Source organism: Grampus griseus (assembly GCF_964374135.1).
Source record: "Grampus griseus genome assembly, chromosome: 6".
Classification (NCBI taxonomy): domain Eukaryota; kingdom Metazoa; phylum Chordata; class Mammalia; order Artiodactyla; family Delphinidae; genus Grampus; species Grampus griseus.
The window spans coordinates 100,969,243-100,983,693 of NC_139000.1; the positions used below are offsets into that span (position 1 = coordinate 100,969,243).

At 38.5% G+C, this 14,451-nt stretch overlaps 1 protein-coding gene across 1 annotated transcript in view; it reads left to right on the forward strand.

Annotated features, from left to right (window-relative positions):
• Nucleotides 1-900: 900 nt before the first annotated feature.
• ADAM28 (ADAM metallopeptidase domain 28) overlaps nucleotides 901-14,451 on the forward strand; it is a gene marked incomplete at both ends in the record, with an annotated part of 77,564 nt that continues 64,013 nt past the window's right edge. The window contains 4 exons of the mRNA XM_082656930.1: nucleotides 901-952; nucleotides 8,148-8,251; nucleotides 11,793-11,869; nucleotides 13,358-13,436. Of these exons, the coding sequence (XP_082513056.1) occupies nucleotides 901-952; nucleotides 8,148-8,251; nucleotides 11,793-11,869; nucleotides 13,358-13,436 (312 nt within the window). The remainder of the gene's footprint in view (nucleotides 953-8,147; nucleotides 8,252-11,792; nucleotides 11,870-13,357; nucleotides 13,437-14,451) is intronic.

The following is a 14,451-nucleotide window of genomic DNA, read 5'->3' on the forward strand; positions in this document are numbered from 1 at the left end:
GAGCTGAAAAACCTTGAGCTTATAGAGTCCTACATTCTTATTTCATGAGAGTTCAAGCTCCCTGAGATCGCCATTGTGGAAGAACAGGCTAAGGATACAAAATAATTGGAAAAGAGAGTTTTATATAATAATGGGATTGGATCAGAAATTGCTTCACTGAACCACATGTATATGTGAGAGGATAACCTTCTCAATAAATTTTTGCCAACATAGCAAATACATATACATGTATTTATTTATTTTGCTTTTTATTTTTATTTATTCATTTTTTTATTGAAGTATAGTTGCTTTACAGTGTTATGTTAGTTTCAGGGATCCGCAAAGTGATTCAGCTACATATATATATATACTTTTATATATACATGTATTTATGTGTATATATATATTTACAAATATATATATACTTTTTCAGATTCTTTTCCCTTAGAGGTCCTTGCAGAACACTGAGTATAGTTCCCTGTGCTATACAGGAGGTCCTTGCTGGTTACCTGTTTTATATATAGTAGTGTGTACATACACATATATTTATTATACACATAATAAATACACACATTTATCAAGATACACTGAAGCCGTTATTGCAGTGGCTTATTGGAATATAGTATTTTCCTGGAAATGTACTACTTCTGAGTGGGGAATATGGGGAAGAAAGAAAGAGAAACAACAGCGTGGGATCAAGGGATCTTAGAGCCAGACTGCGGCCAGAACTTCCGCCTGCTGTGCCACTGTCACAGGACCAGAGCCCTGAGGTTGTGCAACACCTCTAGTAAACACTTGCTGAAGCAGAGACAACAATGAACCCTGAGGTTTCATTCTGTCTCACTTGAGAGGAAGGGACAGACCCAGTGCACGTCTGCTTGAGACAGAAGGACAGACACCAGGCTCCTGGGATCACCCAGCATGTGGCCAGGGCTTCTTTTGACAGCCACTCTCCTCCTTTCTCCACTTCCAGGTAGGTGTTTAACTCCTGTTCAGGTTCTGTTAAATACCCAGGGAACTGCTTGCTTTTCATCTTCTCCCAGTATTGTTTTTTTTAACCAATTTTACTAACCAGTTGAGCTGGTTTAATTTGTTGTTTTGGGGGGCCCTGACTGATTTAAACACTCAGTGTAAAGGAGAGGCAAGCAGACTTCTTGAATCAATATTTACACGTCTGATCTGAGAACACTTAGAAATCAGAGGGGACATTTCATTCAGCATCATTTAAACAGTGACTGTGATCTTTGCATCAAAGAATGGAATGCACCCAGATCAACCTTGTCAGTTTTTAGAGCAGTTAAGATGAGGCAGGTTTGACTGGTTATTGTGGTACAGAAGGCTTCAGAAAGTATCTGTTATTATTATTGGGGCCAGTTCGATGCGTCCTATTCCTTTCAATCACATTTTTATATTTAGTCCTTTCATTATTGCTGATGATAAATATGATGAATTAGAAATAAGTAGTGGACCCATTTCATGTTTATAAAGCACTGTGATATTACTTGATCAAAACAATGTTGCCGTTGAACTTATGTTGATCATTCACTTCCATTTTGCTGGTTAGATCAAACATTTGTCGACTGAAAAAAAAGAAAGCACAATGTGAGAGTTGTGAGTGAAGTTTTATTTGGGACAAAATGAGGACTATAGCCTGGGAGACAACTTCTCAGATAACTGTGAGGAACTGTGAGGAAGAAGTAGGGCAGGGAGATCAGTATTATGTGTTTTGGTGAAGGCGGTCCATGGACTCAAGCGTACATTTTGGCAGGAGGTTGCTGCTAGTCACGGTGAGCGGATGTCTCCATTAATAATTTTAGAGCTTTTCTAGATATGAGAAAATGCAAGAAATTGGGTTCATAACATCTTCTCCTAAAAGTATCTAATTATCTGAAGGTCTGTTCTGCCAGTTTTTCCCAGAGTACAGAGTGCCTCATTTCTGATCTTTGCCGGCCCTGAACTCCTGTTTCAGGCTGTGTATTGAAGGTCAACTACTGCAGTGGCTAGTGACTTCATTTTTTTTTTTTTTTTTTTTTTTGGCGTACGCGGCTCCGGACACGCAGGCTCAGTGGCCATGGCTCACGGGCCCAGACGCTCCGCGGCATGTGGGATCTTCCCGGACCGGGGCATGAACCCGTGTCCCCTGCATCGGCAGGCGGACTCCCAACCACTGCGCCACCAGGGAAGCCCCAAGTGACTTCATTCTTGTAGTGCCAGATGGTGAGCAGCAATTTTTAGTTTAAGAATTCAAAAGTAGAGTAATATTCCTTCCTAATAATCAATTATATCTAGCATATCTCTCCATCTCTGATGAATTCTCCAGTTAGATTTTGGCTAAATTAGATTGGCTAACACATTTCCTTTGTTTATTTCTACTTCGAGAGCTTATTGAAATTCAGCACGTTAGCTTCAGTGCGTGAGACTCCTTCCCTGGTAAACCTTTTCCTGGGCTTTAGAATGTTTGCCGGGACCTAGAAATGGGAACACATTGTCAACAAGAAGGATGGGGTTAGGTAGGGAAATATTCTCCTACCCCTTTTGCCCACACAGTACTTTGTCACTAAAAGCGACTTTCCTTTTACGCTGGTTCCTGATTTGTTTTTCAGACTTGGGAAAGTTTTAACTTAACATCTTTTGGTATAGAACTGTGCTAGGAATTTAAATTATTGATTAAAATTCCTATTTTTTGAGTCAAAGTTAATAGAAATCTTCTTTCCCTACATTCTCCAAAAGTAGGATCACTGAACACTCTCTGGGACACTTTGCTTGGTTGAAACGTAAGAATTGTTTGTGTACTAGCCTTACCCAACAGCATAAAGATCAAGCAGGATCTGTTAACAGAATAACATAGCTACCAGTGCGGTCCACCCACATTATAGCCTTTTCGGTGAATTTGGGCGTACCAATTGATTCTGTTCTTCTGTCTTTGCATTCACATCATTTGCCCCAAGAGACAAAACATTTTTAGAGGTCATGTCTCAAAGTGTGACATCTCTGAATACTTGGTGAGAAGGGGACAGAGGTTCTGAAGTGGCTTTTGTGAGGATGGGGGGATGAACAGAAAGCTGCCTTCCCTTATCTTCCATCTGGAACAGAAAGCTGCCCCCTCTTTTTTATTTTCCATTGTGTATTTTCAAGAATGTCTCCGTGAATCCGCCTGCCAATTCAGGGGACACAGGTTCGAGCCCTGGTCCGGTAGATCCCACATGCCGCAGAGCAACTAAGCCTGTGAGCCACAACTACTGAGCCGGTGTGCTGCTACTGAAGCCCACGAGCCTAGAGCCCGTGCCCCGCAACAAGAGAAGCCACGGCAATAAGAAGGCCATGCACCACAATGAAGAGTAGCCCCTGCTCACCACAACTAGAGAAAGCCCGTGTACAGCAACCAAGACCCAACGCAGCCAAAAAAAAAAAAAAAAAAAAAAATAAGAATGTCTCCATGGTCCCTGAAATAACCCTGAAATGAAATACCCACTGAAATGTAAGACGTAAAGCAATTTCCATTTTCCCATCTCCTCCTTTTTTTGTTTCTCTGCCCCCATCATCCAGAGAATAAGTATGTGCCCCTCCAACCATGAGTCCTGCCCAGTTCTTACATATGCGAAATTAAAACATGAGGTCAAATCAGGCCAACTGTTTGTAATGAGCTTTACAATCCCCTGAGAAAAATAACTTATAAGATTTCATTGTAGGAAAGGGAAAAAAATTTAAAGAATGTGACAGGTGCTTGGGGGTGAAGAAGTAAGGAAAAATTTCTTTACTTCAGCAGAATATCCAGGGGGTACAGTACTTTTTGAAATTATTTTATTTCAAATTGCAATTTCTTCCTATCTTCATAAGTCGACTGGAAGACCCCAAAGAGTATACGTAATTTGATCTTTAGAGCCAAAGTGATAGACATAATTAGGATGTCTTTTTTCCTGTAGTGTTTGTACTCACTGCATGAAGTTTAAAATCACCAGATAGTTTGATGGGGTAGCTTGATGGGGTACAGTGAATCCCAGAACTTAAGTCCATGTCATTGCATAAACCCTGATTCAGGGCTTCACATCATGTGTTTAGTTTGAAAAGACATTGCTTTCAACAGTTTTGAAAAGATTTGAAGAAAAATGGAAATATCAGTATTATGTACAAAGGGGCTAAACTCTAAAATGGCTCCAAACACATTAAAAAATAAAGTAGCCATCCAGACTAATGTCTAGTATATTAATCTTGTCAACAAGATTTAACTTTTCTAAAGACAGAGGGAGGGAGGCAGAGAGAGAAAGAGAGATAGAGGAAGGAAGAAAGAGAAAGAAAGAAAACGGTTGGAAGGAAGGATGAAGGGAGGGTGGAAGGAAGGTGAGAAGGTTCCAGATTAAAAGAGAGTAAAGAGGGCTTCCCTGGTGGTGCAGTGGTTGAGAGTCCGCCTGCCGATGCAGGGGACGCGGGTTCGTGCCCCGGTCCGGGAAGATCCCACATGCTGCGGAGCGGCTGGGCCCGTGAGCCATGGCCGCTGAGCCTGCGCGTCCGGAGCCTGTGCTCCGCAACGGGAGAGGCCACAAACATGAAAACTAGATAAAATACCTGACCCTAGAGTGGATTCTGCACTGGAATGGGGAAAATGCTATAAAGGATATTATTTGGTCAATTGACAAAACTGGAATACTGATGGTAGATTAGATAAAAGTACTGGCTCAGTGTTAAATTTCTTAAATTTGAGAGCTGTGCTATGGCTGTGTAAGAGAATATTCTTGTACTTAGGAAATACTCAAGTTTGTAGGGGTAAAGGACCATGATGTATGTAGTGTAACTCATCCTCAAATGGTTAGAAAACATTGTGTGTGTGTGTATGTATATGTATATACATATGTATGTGTATATACACATATGTATATATGTGAGACTGAGAATATTCAAAATCTCAGTGACAACAGCCTCAAAATATTGATGGCTTACAAGAATACTTTGTCACTACATGAACGTGTAGGGTAAATCTGTGAATTAGGTAAATCTGGGTGAAGGATATAAAGACGTTATTTGTACTATTCCTATTCTTGCAATTCTTGTATACATTTGAAATTATTGCCAAATAAAAAGTGTTTAAAAGTACCCCCCCCCAAAGATTTCACTTTTCTAAAACTAATAAACAGTGAAAATAATGATCTAACCCAAAGCCAAATAACAGTTTTCTTTTTCTTGATCCGGTTTTGCTCGTCAAAACTAATGCATCCTGTGAGTTCTGTGGGAGAGAGAAAAGCAAGTATTAAAGTGAATTAGTAGAAACATATTGTGTTTCATCTCAGATTTGTGTAATCCCTGGATGATAGTTAGTTGTGTTTGTTCCACAGGCCTTAAAATGATTAGTGTGCTGTTATACAGCTGGGAGGAGACGGCAGCATCACACCTTAGGATGATGAGCCAAACAACACTTAGGTCTGTTGCCTCTCTTTAACTGCTGTATAATTTGTTGTATCTCAAATCTCATTCTTTCAGGGCCTTCTTGGTTTCAGAAAAAGAAGGGCCATTAAGGGAAATTCTATCTGTTTTCTTTAGAGAATGTACCCTGTTGTAAGAATGTGAAAAGCTGGAAATCTGTTCACTTCACACTGAAGAAAGTGAGAGGTTGCTGGAGGCGTTTTAAAAAATATCCTGGTTTAGTTTATTCATTGATTTGTTTTGGTTGCCATTTGGAAGTGCTTGGCCATCAAACAAAGAGTTGGAAAGAAATTTCTCCACTGATTTACATGCTTAGACTCCATATTTCATAGTCAGTTGGGAAACATTAGCATTTAGATACTAACTAGAGGCATGGAGACCAATGTGTATATCAGAGAAAACTTGTGTTGGTTGGATTGGCCTGTCCCCTTCTCACCACTTCTGAAGGGCAGCATGTGAGTGTTATCCCTTTCTGCTTTTATAAAAAGAATTAGTTGGGTAGTTATTATTTTATGAACTGAGGGCAGCTTAGACTAATATTTCCCATCAGAATAATGTGTGTTTCATACAGCATTTTTAGAAGAGTTACTCTGGTTGCAATGTTGGTGAATATATGGCTTCATGAGCTCCATATTAATGAGACTAATTGCACTGATTGAACACAGTCCACCAGACAGCATGCGGGTGCCTTATGGTGTACTTAGAGAGTAACAGGAGACTGTACGGAATTGCTACCATCAGTTAATTTCTGGCAAGAGTAATTTTCTTACTCTTGGCATCTTATTATTTTGAAATAATTATGATAATTAGGAAAATTTTCACTCGATGGAAAGAAAATGACTGATTTACTGTTCCTTTAGGCTTTTGAACCTCGCTTATTGTTTTAAAACTAACATTATTATTTTCCTCTACCAAAAATTAATTAAATAGAAATAAAAGATGCCCAGTGATTAGCTCTATAACAGCAAGAAGTAAGTGACTGAGGGAACTTGTGATGTAATTCTTGAAGTGTGACTATGTAATGAGACATGTTATCACAAGGTTCTGATTAGAACATTATTGAAATGACCGTCACCTATTCAAAGAGATCATTGGAGATTCTGTATTTATTTGCATAAAGTTGTAGACTACTTGAACTGTTCTTCAAGATCATTTAATCTGCCCCCTCTTTTCACAATTAAAAAACCCAAACTAAACTCAAAGTTAATGTAGTCTAGTGTTGACGCCACGGCTTTAAGTGTTTCTGAATTATTTTTAACAGTAAATCTTGAGCCAGTGAAAGAAATGCCATTTCATCTCTTTAACACTCCATTTTTGACCCAGTGAGCTTTTAGCAAATTTAATCACTTTTTCTATTCTTCAAAGTTAGATATGCAAATGGCTCTTGAATGGTCAGAAGAATGAAAGCCATCCTAAAATGATAAAAGAAAATTGACATCACTAGGAATCTTGAAAAGTTTCTACTTTAGTTTCTGAAGAAACTTTGAAAAAATAAGCATTTATTCTCTGGAACATCACTGGGATACGTGTACATTCATGCAAAGTGACTAATGAAAAATACTGTTTTATTTGCTAAAAGATCAACCCCATCACATAAATTTATGTTATCATAGAATTTAGGTTTGCCTATTTTAATGAGCTAGAATTACCCTCTAGTCATTTAAAGCCTTTCCAGTTCTAGTTAGGAAACTGCTGGGTTGGGGCCATCCTGTGGACCCCTGTTCCCTTGTACCTACATTCTCTGTGGATCTGCAGCCCCTTAACCTCTAAAGAGCTGGTCTGTTGACATTTCCTCAGGCACTTCTTTATACAGAGCAGGGACTGGACCATGTGGGCAAATAAAAAAGAAAATAGAAAATTCAGCATCAGCTTTGGGAAAACTGAATTTCTCTAAAAAAAATAACTTCTAGAAACAACATTGAAATGAGAATTCAAGATGCCAGTAGTAGGTTGAATCTTTCCAATTCTCTTTCAATATAACTGCAGGTTCAGAAGTTTTCCTTCCAGGCCAGTCCTAGTGTTCTAATTGTCTGCTTCTCCAGGTTTCATATTTTTCATGTTTTGTATTCAAAAATGAAGGTATGTCTGTACTGCAAAAGTCAGCCCATTCTATGGAGCTGATATTGGAGCCTTTTCTTACTGATTTCGTTTCTGTCATTACTGTAAAATATTGCTGTTGGAAAACCCAAGAAAAATGTATTAGGATCTGAAATGGCATCCATTAGTTATTTCATTTTTATGACACTGTGTAGTTTCAGAGTGCTTCAGTTTGATTATTCTGATACTGATTAGGTTCTTAGAGGATTACTTTGGCTTCTGTTCTCCTGTCCTGGCTTTTGCCTGAACTGTTTGCTACCTTCCCCTAGGGGACACAAAGTGGTAAAGAGAAGCGGGAAAATTCTTAGTGAAGAAATATCTTCACTAAGTGTTTTTGAATTATTTTTATCTTTGAATTATCTTTTATCTTAGTGAAGATATTAAATATCTTCACTAAGCTGAGAAACACCGGTAAACTTTCAGTGGGAAAATATCTGAAGATATAGATTAAAGATCTGAGAGGAAGAGTGGGCTTCTGATTTTGTTGATCTTTTCTGGTGTCTGCACTCTTATAACTCTCTCACATAACTCAGTTAAAGCCCCTGCGTGTGGCATCATTCATCAGAAACGCAATCAACATGACCACTACCGAACAGCATATGTTAGTTCTGCTTAGCTGAATCTTCTCTAACTTTTTTTTTTTTTTTTTTGCTCAGTAAATTCTATAAAAGAACTCCCTGGAGTGAAAAACTATGAAGTGGTTTATCCCAGAAGACTTCATCCACTGCATAAAAGAGAGGTCAAGGATCCAGGTCAACAGGTACAGCTTTTGATTTAATAAAGAATTTTGAATACACGCACACACACACACACACACACACATACGCATATATATAACTATATTTAATATGTAGATATATATACATACACACATTTGTGTTTTTTAACCTGTCTTACCTTTATTAATCTTCACGATAACCCAACATTCTATTATTAGCTTTATTTTGATTTTAAAGTTCTGGCAGTTGAGATAAACTAACTGTCCAAGGTCACACAGAGGGTGAACTTTATTTATGGTAATTTATAACTTATTCTGTTACTTCTAAAGAATTTGATGCAACTTCTTTTATCTATCTCTTTATATATCTCTATCATCTATACATACACACATACAAACAAAACCGTGAACACTAAAATTGAAGTAAAAAATAAAATATTGTGGGTGAATAAATGCATATATGTGTAGTAAATTAGGATTAATTCCTGTAATTGAACATAAAATTTACCTCTGTTTTTTCAAGAGTCGGCTATTAAAGTTTGTAGAATTCTTACCACTTGACAAAACACACATTCTCAGTCAGAAGAGGAAAGCTAAAACATGATGATTCATTCCACAGCAATTTTCTAATTACCTACACCTGGAAGTCTTCTGCTGGGAGCCAGGAAAATACAAATAAATGAGACATAAATGACAGCTTCTACATCTACCTATTGTAAGATGAAACTCACTGGAAGCTCATATTCCCCAACTGGACAAAGTTCCTCACAAATTATTTTTTCTAAAGCAAACACATGTATAGCAACAGAACCCAGCGTAGACTCTGTTTCCCAAAATAATTGTCTCTCAACAAAATGTTTCTGCTAAATTTATATAGGACCCATATGCATTGGATTCCCTGTCAATATGGCTTTCTTCAAATGCTTTCTGGCAGTCTCTTAAAAATGCCAACTCCATTTTCCACTGAATATTTTGAGGTGAAAGCCAAGTTGCTAGAAATTAACTTTGTGGTTTCTGTGTTGAGACTCTTGGTCTTCCTTGTGCAAATAATTGATTAGCAATTACGTGAAACATTTAGAATTTAGAGTGCATGGGACAGAGGGGATCCCTGTATCTACACAGATCTCAGTCTGGATTGATCACTTCTCAAGGCAGTGAAGAGGAGGACTCTTGTACTTACTATTACACCACTGTGCCCTCTGCTGGACCAGAGAATTAAAGCACCAACATTACCTGTCAGGTATGCCAAGAGCATGGCCCATCTTTCTGACTTCCTCACACCTGGCCACATTATTTAAGATTTGAGCTAGAATGAAGTAATCCTCTGAAACATTTTCTGGAGGAGGCACTAACAGCCAAGACAGAATCTTAAAGATTTGATTCATGATTGTATTCTTGACTGTATTTTACATACATGGCATAAGGAGACCTGAATAGGCGTTTGTTGAATAAGTGAGCAAATGAGTAAGTAAACAAATAGACAAATGAATGAGTGTAAGTGGAATACATTTCCTATAAACCTGCATAGATGTATAGTCAACACATTCTCAGTCAAGGTCCCTGATGTTGAAACTTACATTCCAAAGGTGGTCACTGTTCTTGCAGTCTTCAGATCACATTACCCAGTGCACCCTCTTTCGTATAGTCTCTGGTTTTCTCCTTTGCTGTTTTCTTTCATCCGTACCCTCTATGATAGTATTGGCTAAAACTCCCATTACCCAATTATCTTTTCTGAAACAACCTCCAAATAATATTTTATCTGAAAATCTACTAAAATCCATTGCTGACAGAAAACAGATATCTGGAAGGCTCTTCTGTATGGACGGTCATATCTGGTATCCTCCTAATATTTTCATTTTATCTGGCCTTTCTTAAGCCTGAACAAGAAGTGGTGACAACAATTCTCCATGACGTTTGTTTTCAACCCTCAGGCTTTTTTCCAGCTCCTGTTATTCATGAAAGTGAACTCAATTAGAGCAGCTTCCCCTCCTCTAGACCCACAGCGTAGGATATTTATAGTCTGAGATTTTTGACACCAGAGACACACTTCAATAACTGAAAATTTAAAGGAAATTTTAGCTGAAATAACTGACCTTGGAGATGGCAAATCCCTGCACAATACTCTGACCAGATGGCTCTAACTTTTTTTTTTTTTTTTTTTTTTTTTTGCCGTACGCGGGCCTCTCACTGTTGTGGCCTCTCCCGTTGCAGAGCACAGGCTCCGGACACGCAGGCTCAGCGGCCATGGCTCACGGGCCCAGCTGCTCTGCGGCATGTGGGATCTTCCCGGACTGGGGCACGAACCCGTGTCCCCTGCATCGGCAGGCGGACTCTCAACCACTGCACCACCATGGAAGCCCCTTTCTTTTTTATCAACAATTTTATTTTTAAAAATTTTTATTGGAGTATAGTTGCTTTATAATATTGTGTTTATACTGCGCAGCGAAATGAATCAGCTATATGTATACATATATCCCCTCTTATTTGGATTTCCTTCTCATTTGGCTCTAACTTTCTATTGTCCCTGGATGAGGTCAGGTCCTTTTCTCTCTCCTTCAGGAGAGGGAGGAGACAAGAAAGCTTGACCTAAGGTGTAACACAGCAGTGGAAGCGTCACTGAGTCCATAATAACTGGTGCTTTATCACGTTTGCTCTGCCACATTGGATCTCTTTAATAACAACAATGTCCTAGTACTTCCCAGTGAATTGGTAGATATTACATGTCACCATGGCTAATAACCCTGTTTTATAGGACAAAGTCAGAATTCAGTACCTGGTAACATCTTCTTTAAAATTCTTCTGTATAGACCTCTCTGTCTCCTCCTGTATATATAAATCTAAACTTAAAATAGTTCTCCTTTTCCACACAGTTTACTAGAAGTGACATTTTCTTCTCTTTCTGAACACCCGAGACTATGTTTTCTTCCTGATGACTTCTTCCTGCCTTAGGGTACAGATTCATGTTATTTTGCCCATCTTCTGCCCTCCATGTAGCAGTGAGAAGACCTCTAGACCAAATCATCAGTTGAGAGGCTTGCGGGTCTTTGGGTCTGTGTGCATAGTAGTACTTCTTCTCAAATAACTTCCCCACCCTGTGTCACCTGGCTAATTCATATCTCAGCTGACATGTTCCTTCCTCAGGAAAGTCTTTCCCTGCCCTTAAGACGTGAGACATCCTACCCTGCTTCCAGATTCATACCCCTTATCATATAACTCACTTCTATTGTCTGTCTTTCCACAATATTATAAGCTTTCTGACAGTCAGTACCAATTTTTCCTGCTCAGAGGCCAGTTTCCAGAACTTAGCAGTGCCTGGCATATAACCCACACTCACATCCTCTTTGTAGAATGTGAGGCTGCCTGGATGGATAGATGGGTTTGTATAAAGGTCTCAGATAACTTGTCTATTCAGTTGGCAGCTTGACTTGTTAAAAGAGGCAGAAGCAGACATTTGGAATTACAGAGACCACTGTTAAAGAAAAGCAGGCACTGCTCTCTGATGATGAGACAGATGGACATAGCCAAGTGAATCTGTGTGTGTGTATGTTTTTAATCACCAGTAAGTGTTTGTGCATTTTTGCAGGAAAAATTTGAAACTGAATTGAAGTATGAAATGACAGTTAATGGAAAAATCGCAGTGCTTTACTTGAAGAAAAACAAGTAAGAGTCTTTACTTCTGATACTATCCTCACCAACAGCCAGTTAGCATGTGGCAAGTGTGATAACTGAGTCTGTTACTACTTATGACTCCCACAAACCTTGGCTAATCATCTTTTACTCTCAAGTGACCCAAGGGCTTCCACGAGTATTTGTTTGTACTGAAGTAGCAGAGACACTGAGTAAGGTAACAGTTCACTAGTGTTCTGCCAGTTGAAGTCATAAAACACAATGAACGAGGTGCGAGCAGACGTATATTTTATCAACTTCTATGAAACAGCACATAAATTTTTAAGTCTCCCCCACTGCATTTTGTTATTTTAACACTGAAAGATTAGATATTTAAAAAATTTGCAACTATTTTCATCAGAAAAACAAGACATACATAAGTTAAGTAAACTCTAGGGCCAAAAAACAAGTCAGTGGTAAAAACTGACTCAGGGTCCCCTGATTGCAACACCAATGCTGTTTCTACCCAGCCAACCACTAACCCTCCATTTTCTCATACATTACATTTTCCTGTATTCCTTCATTCTCTTCATTCAGTTCATTGAAATTAAACATTCTTTTTCAAATTTCACTACCTCAGCTCTCACCCAGATCTTGATCATCCTATATCTAGACTATATCCAAAGTAGTTTCTTCCTAATTCTATGCTTTCAAGTTTTTTTAATCCCTCAATTGTTCAGTATAGGGCAACGAGATTTTTTTTTTCCCCTCAAATAGACTATCACCTTTTGCAAAAAGCCACAACTGTCGAGAGTTTGGAAACAGTGTGGTACAATGGAAATAGTATGGCTTTGAATTCAGACAAATCTGGATAGGATTCTTTGCCACTTGAACTGTTTAATCTCATCTGAAAAATAAGGAGAGTAATATTTATCTGGTAGGATTGTTGAAATGATTAAATGATATGTGTAATAGGTCTATCCCAGCAGCCAGGATAGAGATGGTATAGAATACATATTAGTTACTTCCTTTTCTCCTTGCCCTGCCTCTTTTAAAAATATATTCAGACTCCTATTTGCTGGTGGATAATTGAAAGAACTTTAGGAAGCTCAGTGAGAATGCTGAAAGAGCCCAAACTACCAAGTGCAAGTCAATTTTCAATACACTTTCCACTGCTGCAACTGTTAACAGTTACTGGTAACTGACAAGGACTGGGTGAAAAAGGCAGTCATCCTTAGCTGTGGGGAAGAACATTGCTCTTTTCAGTCATTTTTATCAACTTTGCCCTACTCAGTTCTATTTCTTCCTCAAATCTCTCCTCAAACAGGCAGAGTCTGATGAGGAAACAGACATTGTTCCACACTACTCAGGAATGTCCCTGCCCTTCCCACTCTCTCCAGTTTAAGCATCCCTTTCACGCTTGGATTTGCCCTGAGGGGCTAAGAGGTAAAACTTTTCTCCACACCCAGGGAAAGCTCTAGCTTTGATCACTGGACTTTGCAATTAGCATGAGTAAACATGACATTTTCCTCCCACCCTCAGGGGTCTCCTTGCACCAGGCTACACGGAAACATATTATAATTCCACTGGAAAGGAGGTCACCACGAGCCCACAGATCATGGTAAGACAGAGTATCCTAAATTCATTGCTAATTGGCGTGTGACCCACACACTCAGAAGCAGTGTTATTGCCAATTAGTGAAAGTGAAATGGTGTTATGGCAACAATGTTTTTTTCACAGTAGTAATTTCTTTTCTTTAATTTTTATTTTATTTTGGAGTATAGTTGATTTACAATATTGTGTCAGTTTCAGGTGTACAGCAAAGTGATTCAGTTATACATGTATATATATCTGTTCTTTTCCAGATTCTTTTCCCATATAGCTTATTATGGAATACTGAGTAGAGTTCCCCATGCTATACAGTAGGTCCTTGTTGATTGATTATCTTATTTTATATATAGTAGTGTATATAAGATGTGGTACCTATATACTATGGAATATTACTCAGTCATAAAAAAGAATGAAAAAATCCCATTTGCAGCAACATGGATGGACCTAGAGATTATCATACTAAGTGAAGTAAGTCAGACAGAGAAAGACAAATACCATATGATACCACTTACATGTGGAATCTAAAAAAAAAATGATACAAATGAACTTATTTACAAAACAGAAACAGTAGTAATTTCTTAATAGATCCTCTAACATTTTTACAGTTTGACAAGAACAAATGTATTCCTTGACCACCATGGTAACCATTTCCAGACTTTAAGGACTCCTTATAGGAGAGTGGGCAGAAAGGGCTACTTATTTTCATTTGAAAAGTAGAGAATTAAATGTATCTGGTGTTCTTATTCAGTGCCAATCACCTCTCAGGATCATGTAGTCTCTCAAACTCAAGACTATTTCCTCAATGGTAGAATTGTAGAATTCTGTGTTTTCCCTAAATAATTTCCACTCTGGACTCTTATTCAGAGAAGAAGACAGGATGAAGTGGTATGAGGAGTGTTTTATCCTTGCCATCTATTCTGAGGAAGTTTTTCAAGCATTTTCTTCCATAGCAATGCACAGAGGTTTATGTGGGCCAATACCTCACCTGTGCCAAAGTAGAAAGGTGAATTTGACTGAAGTACATC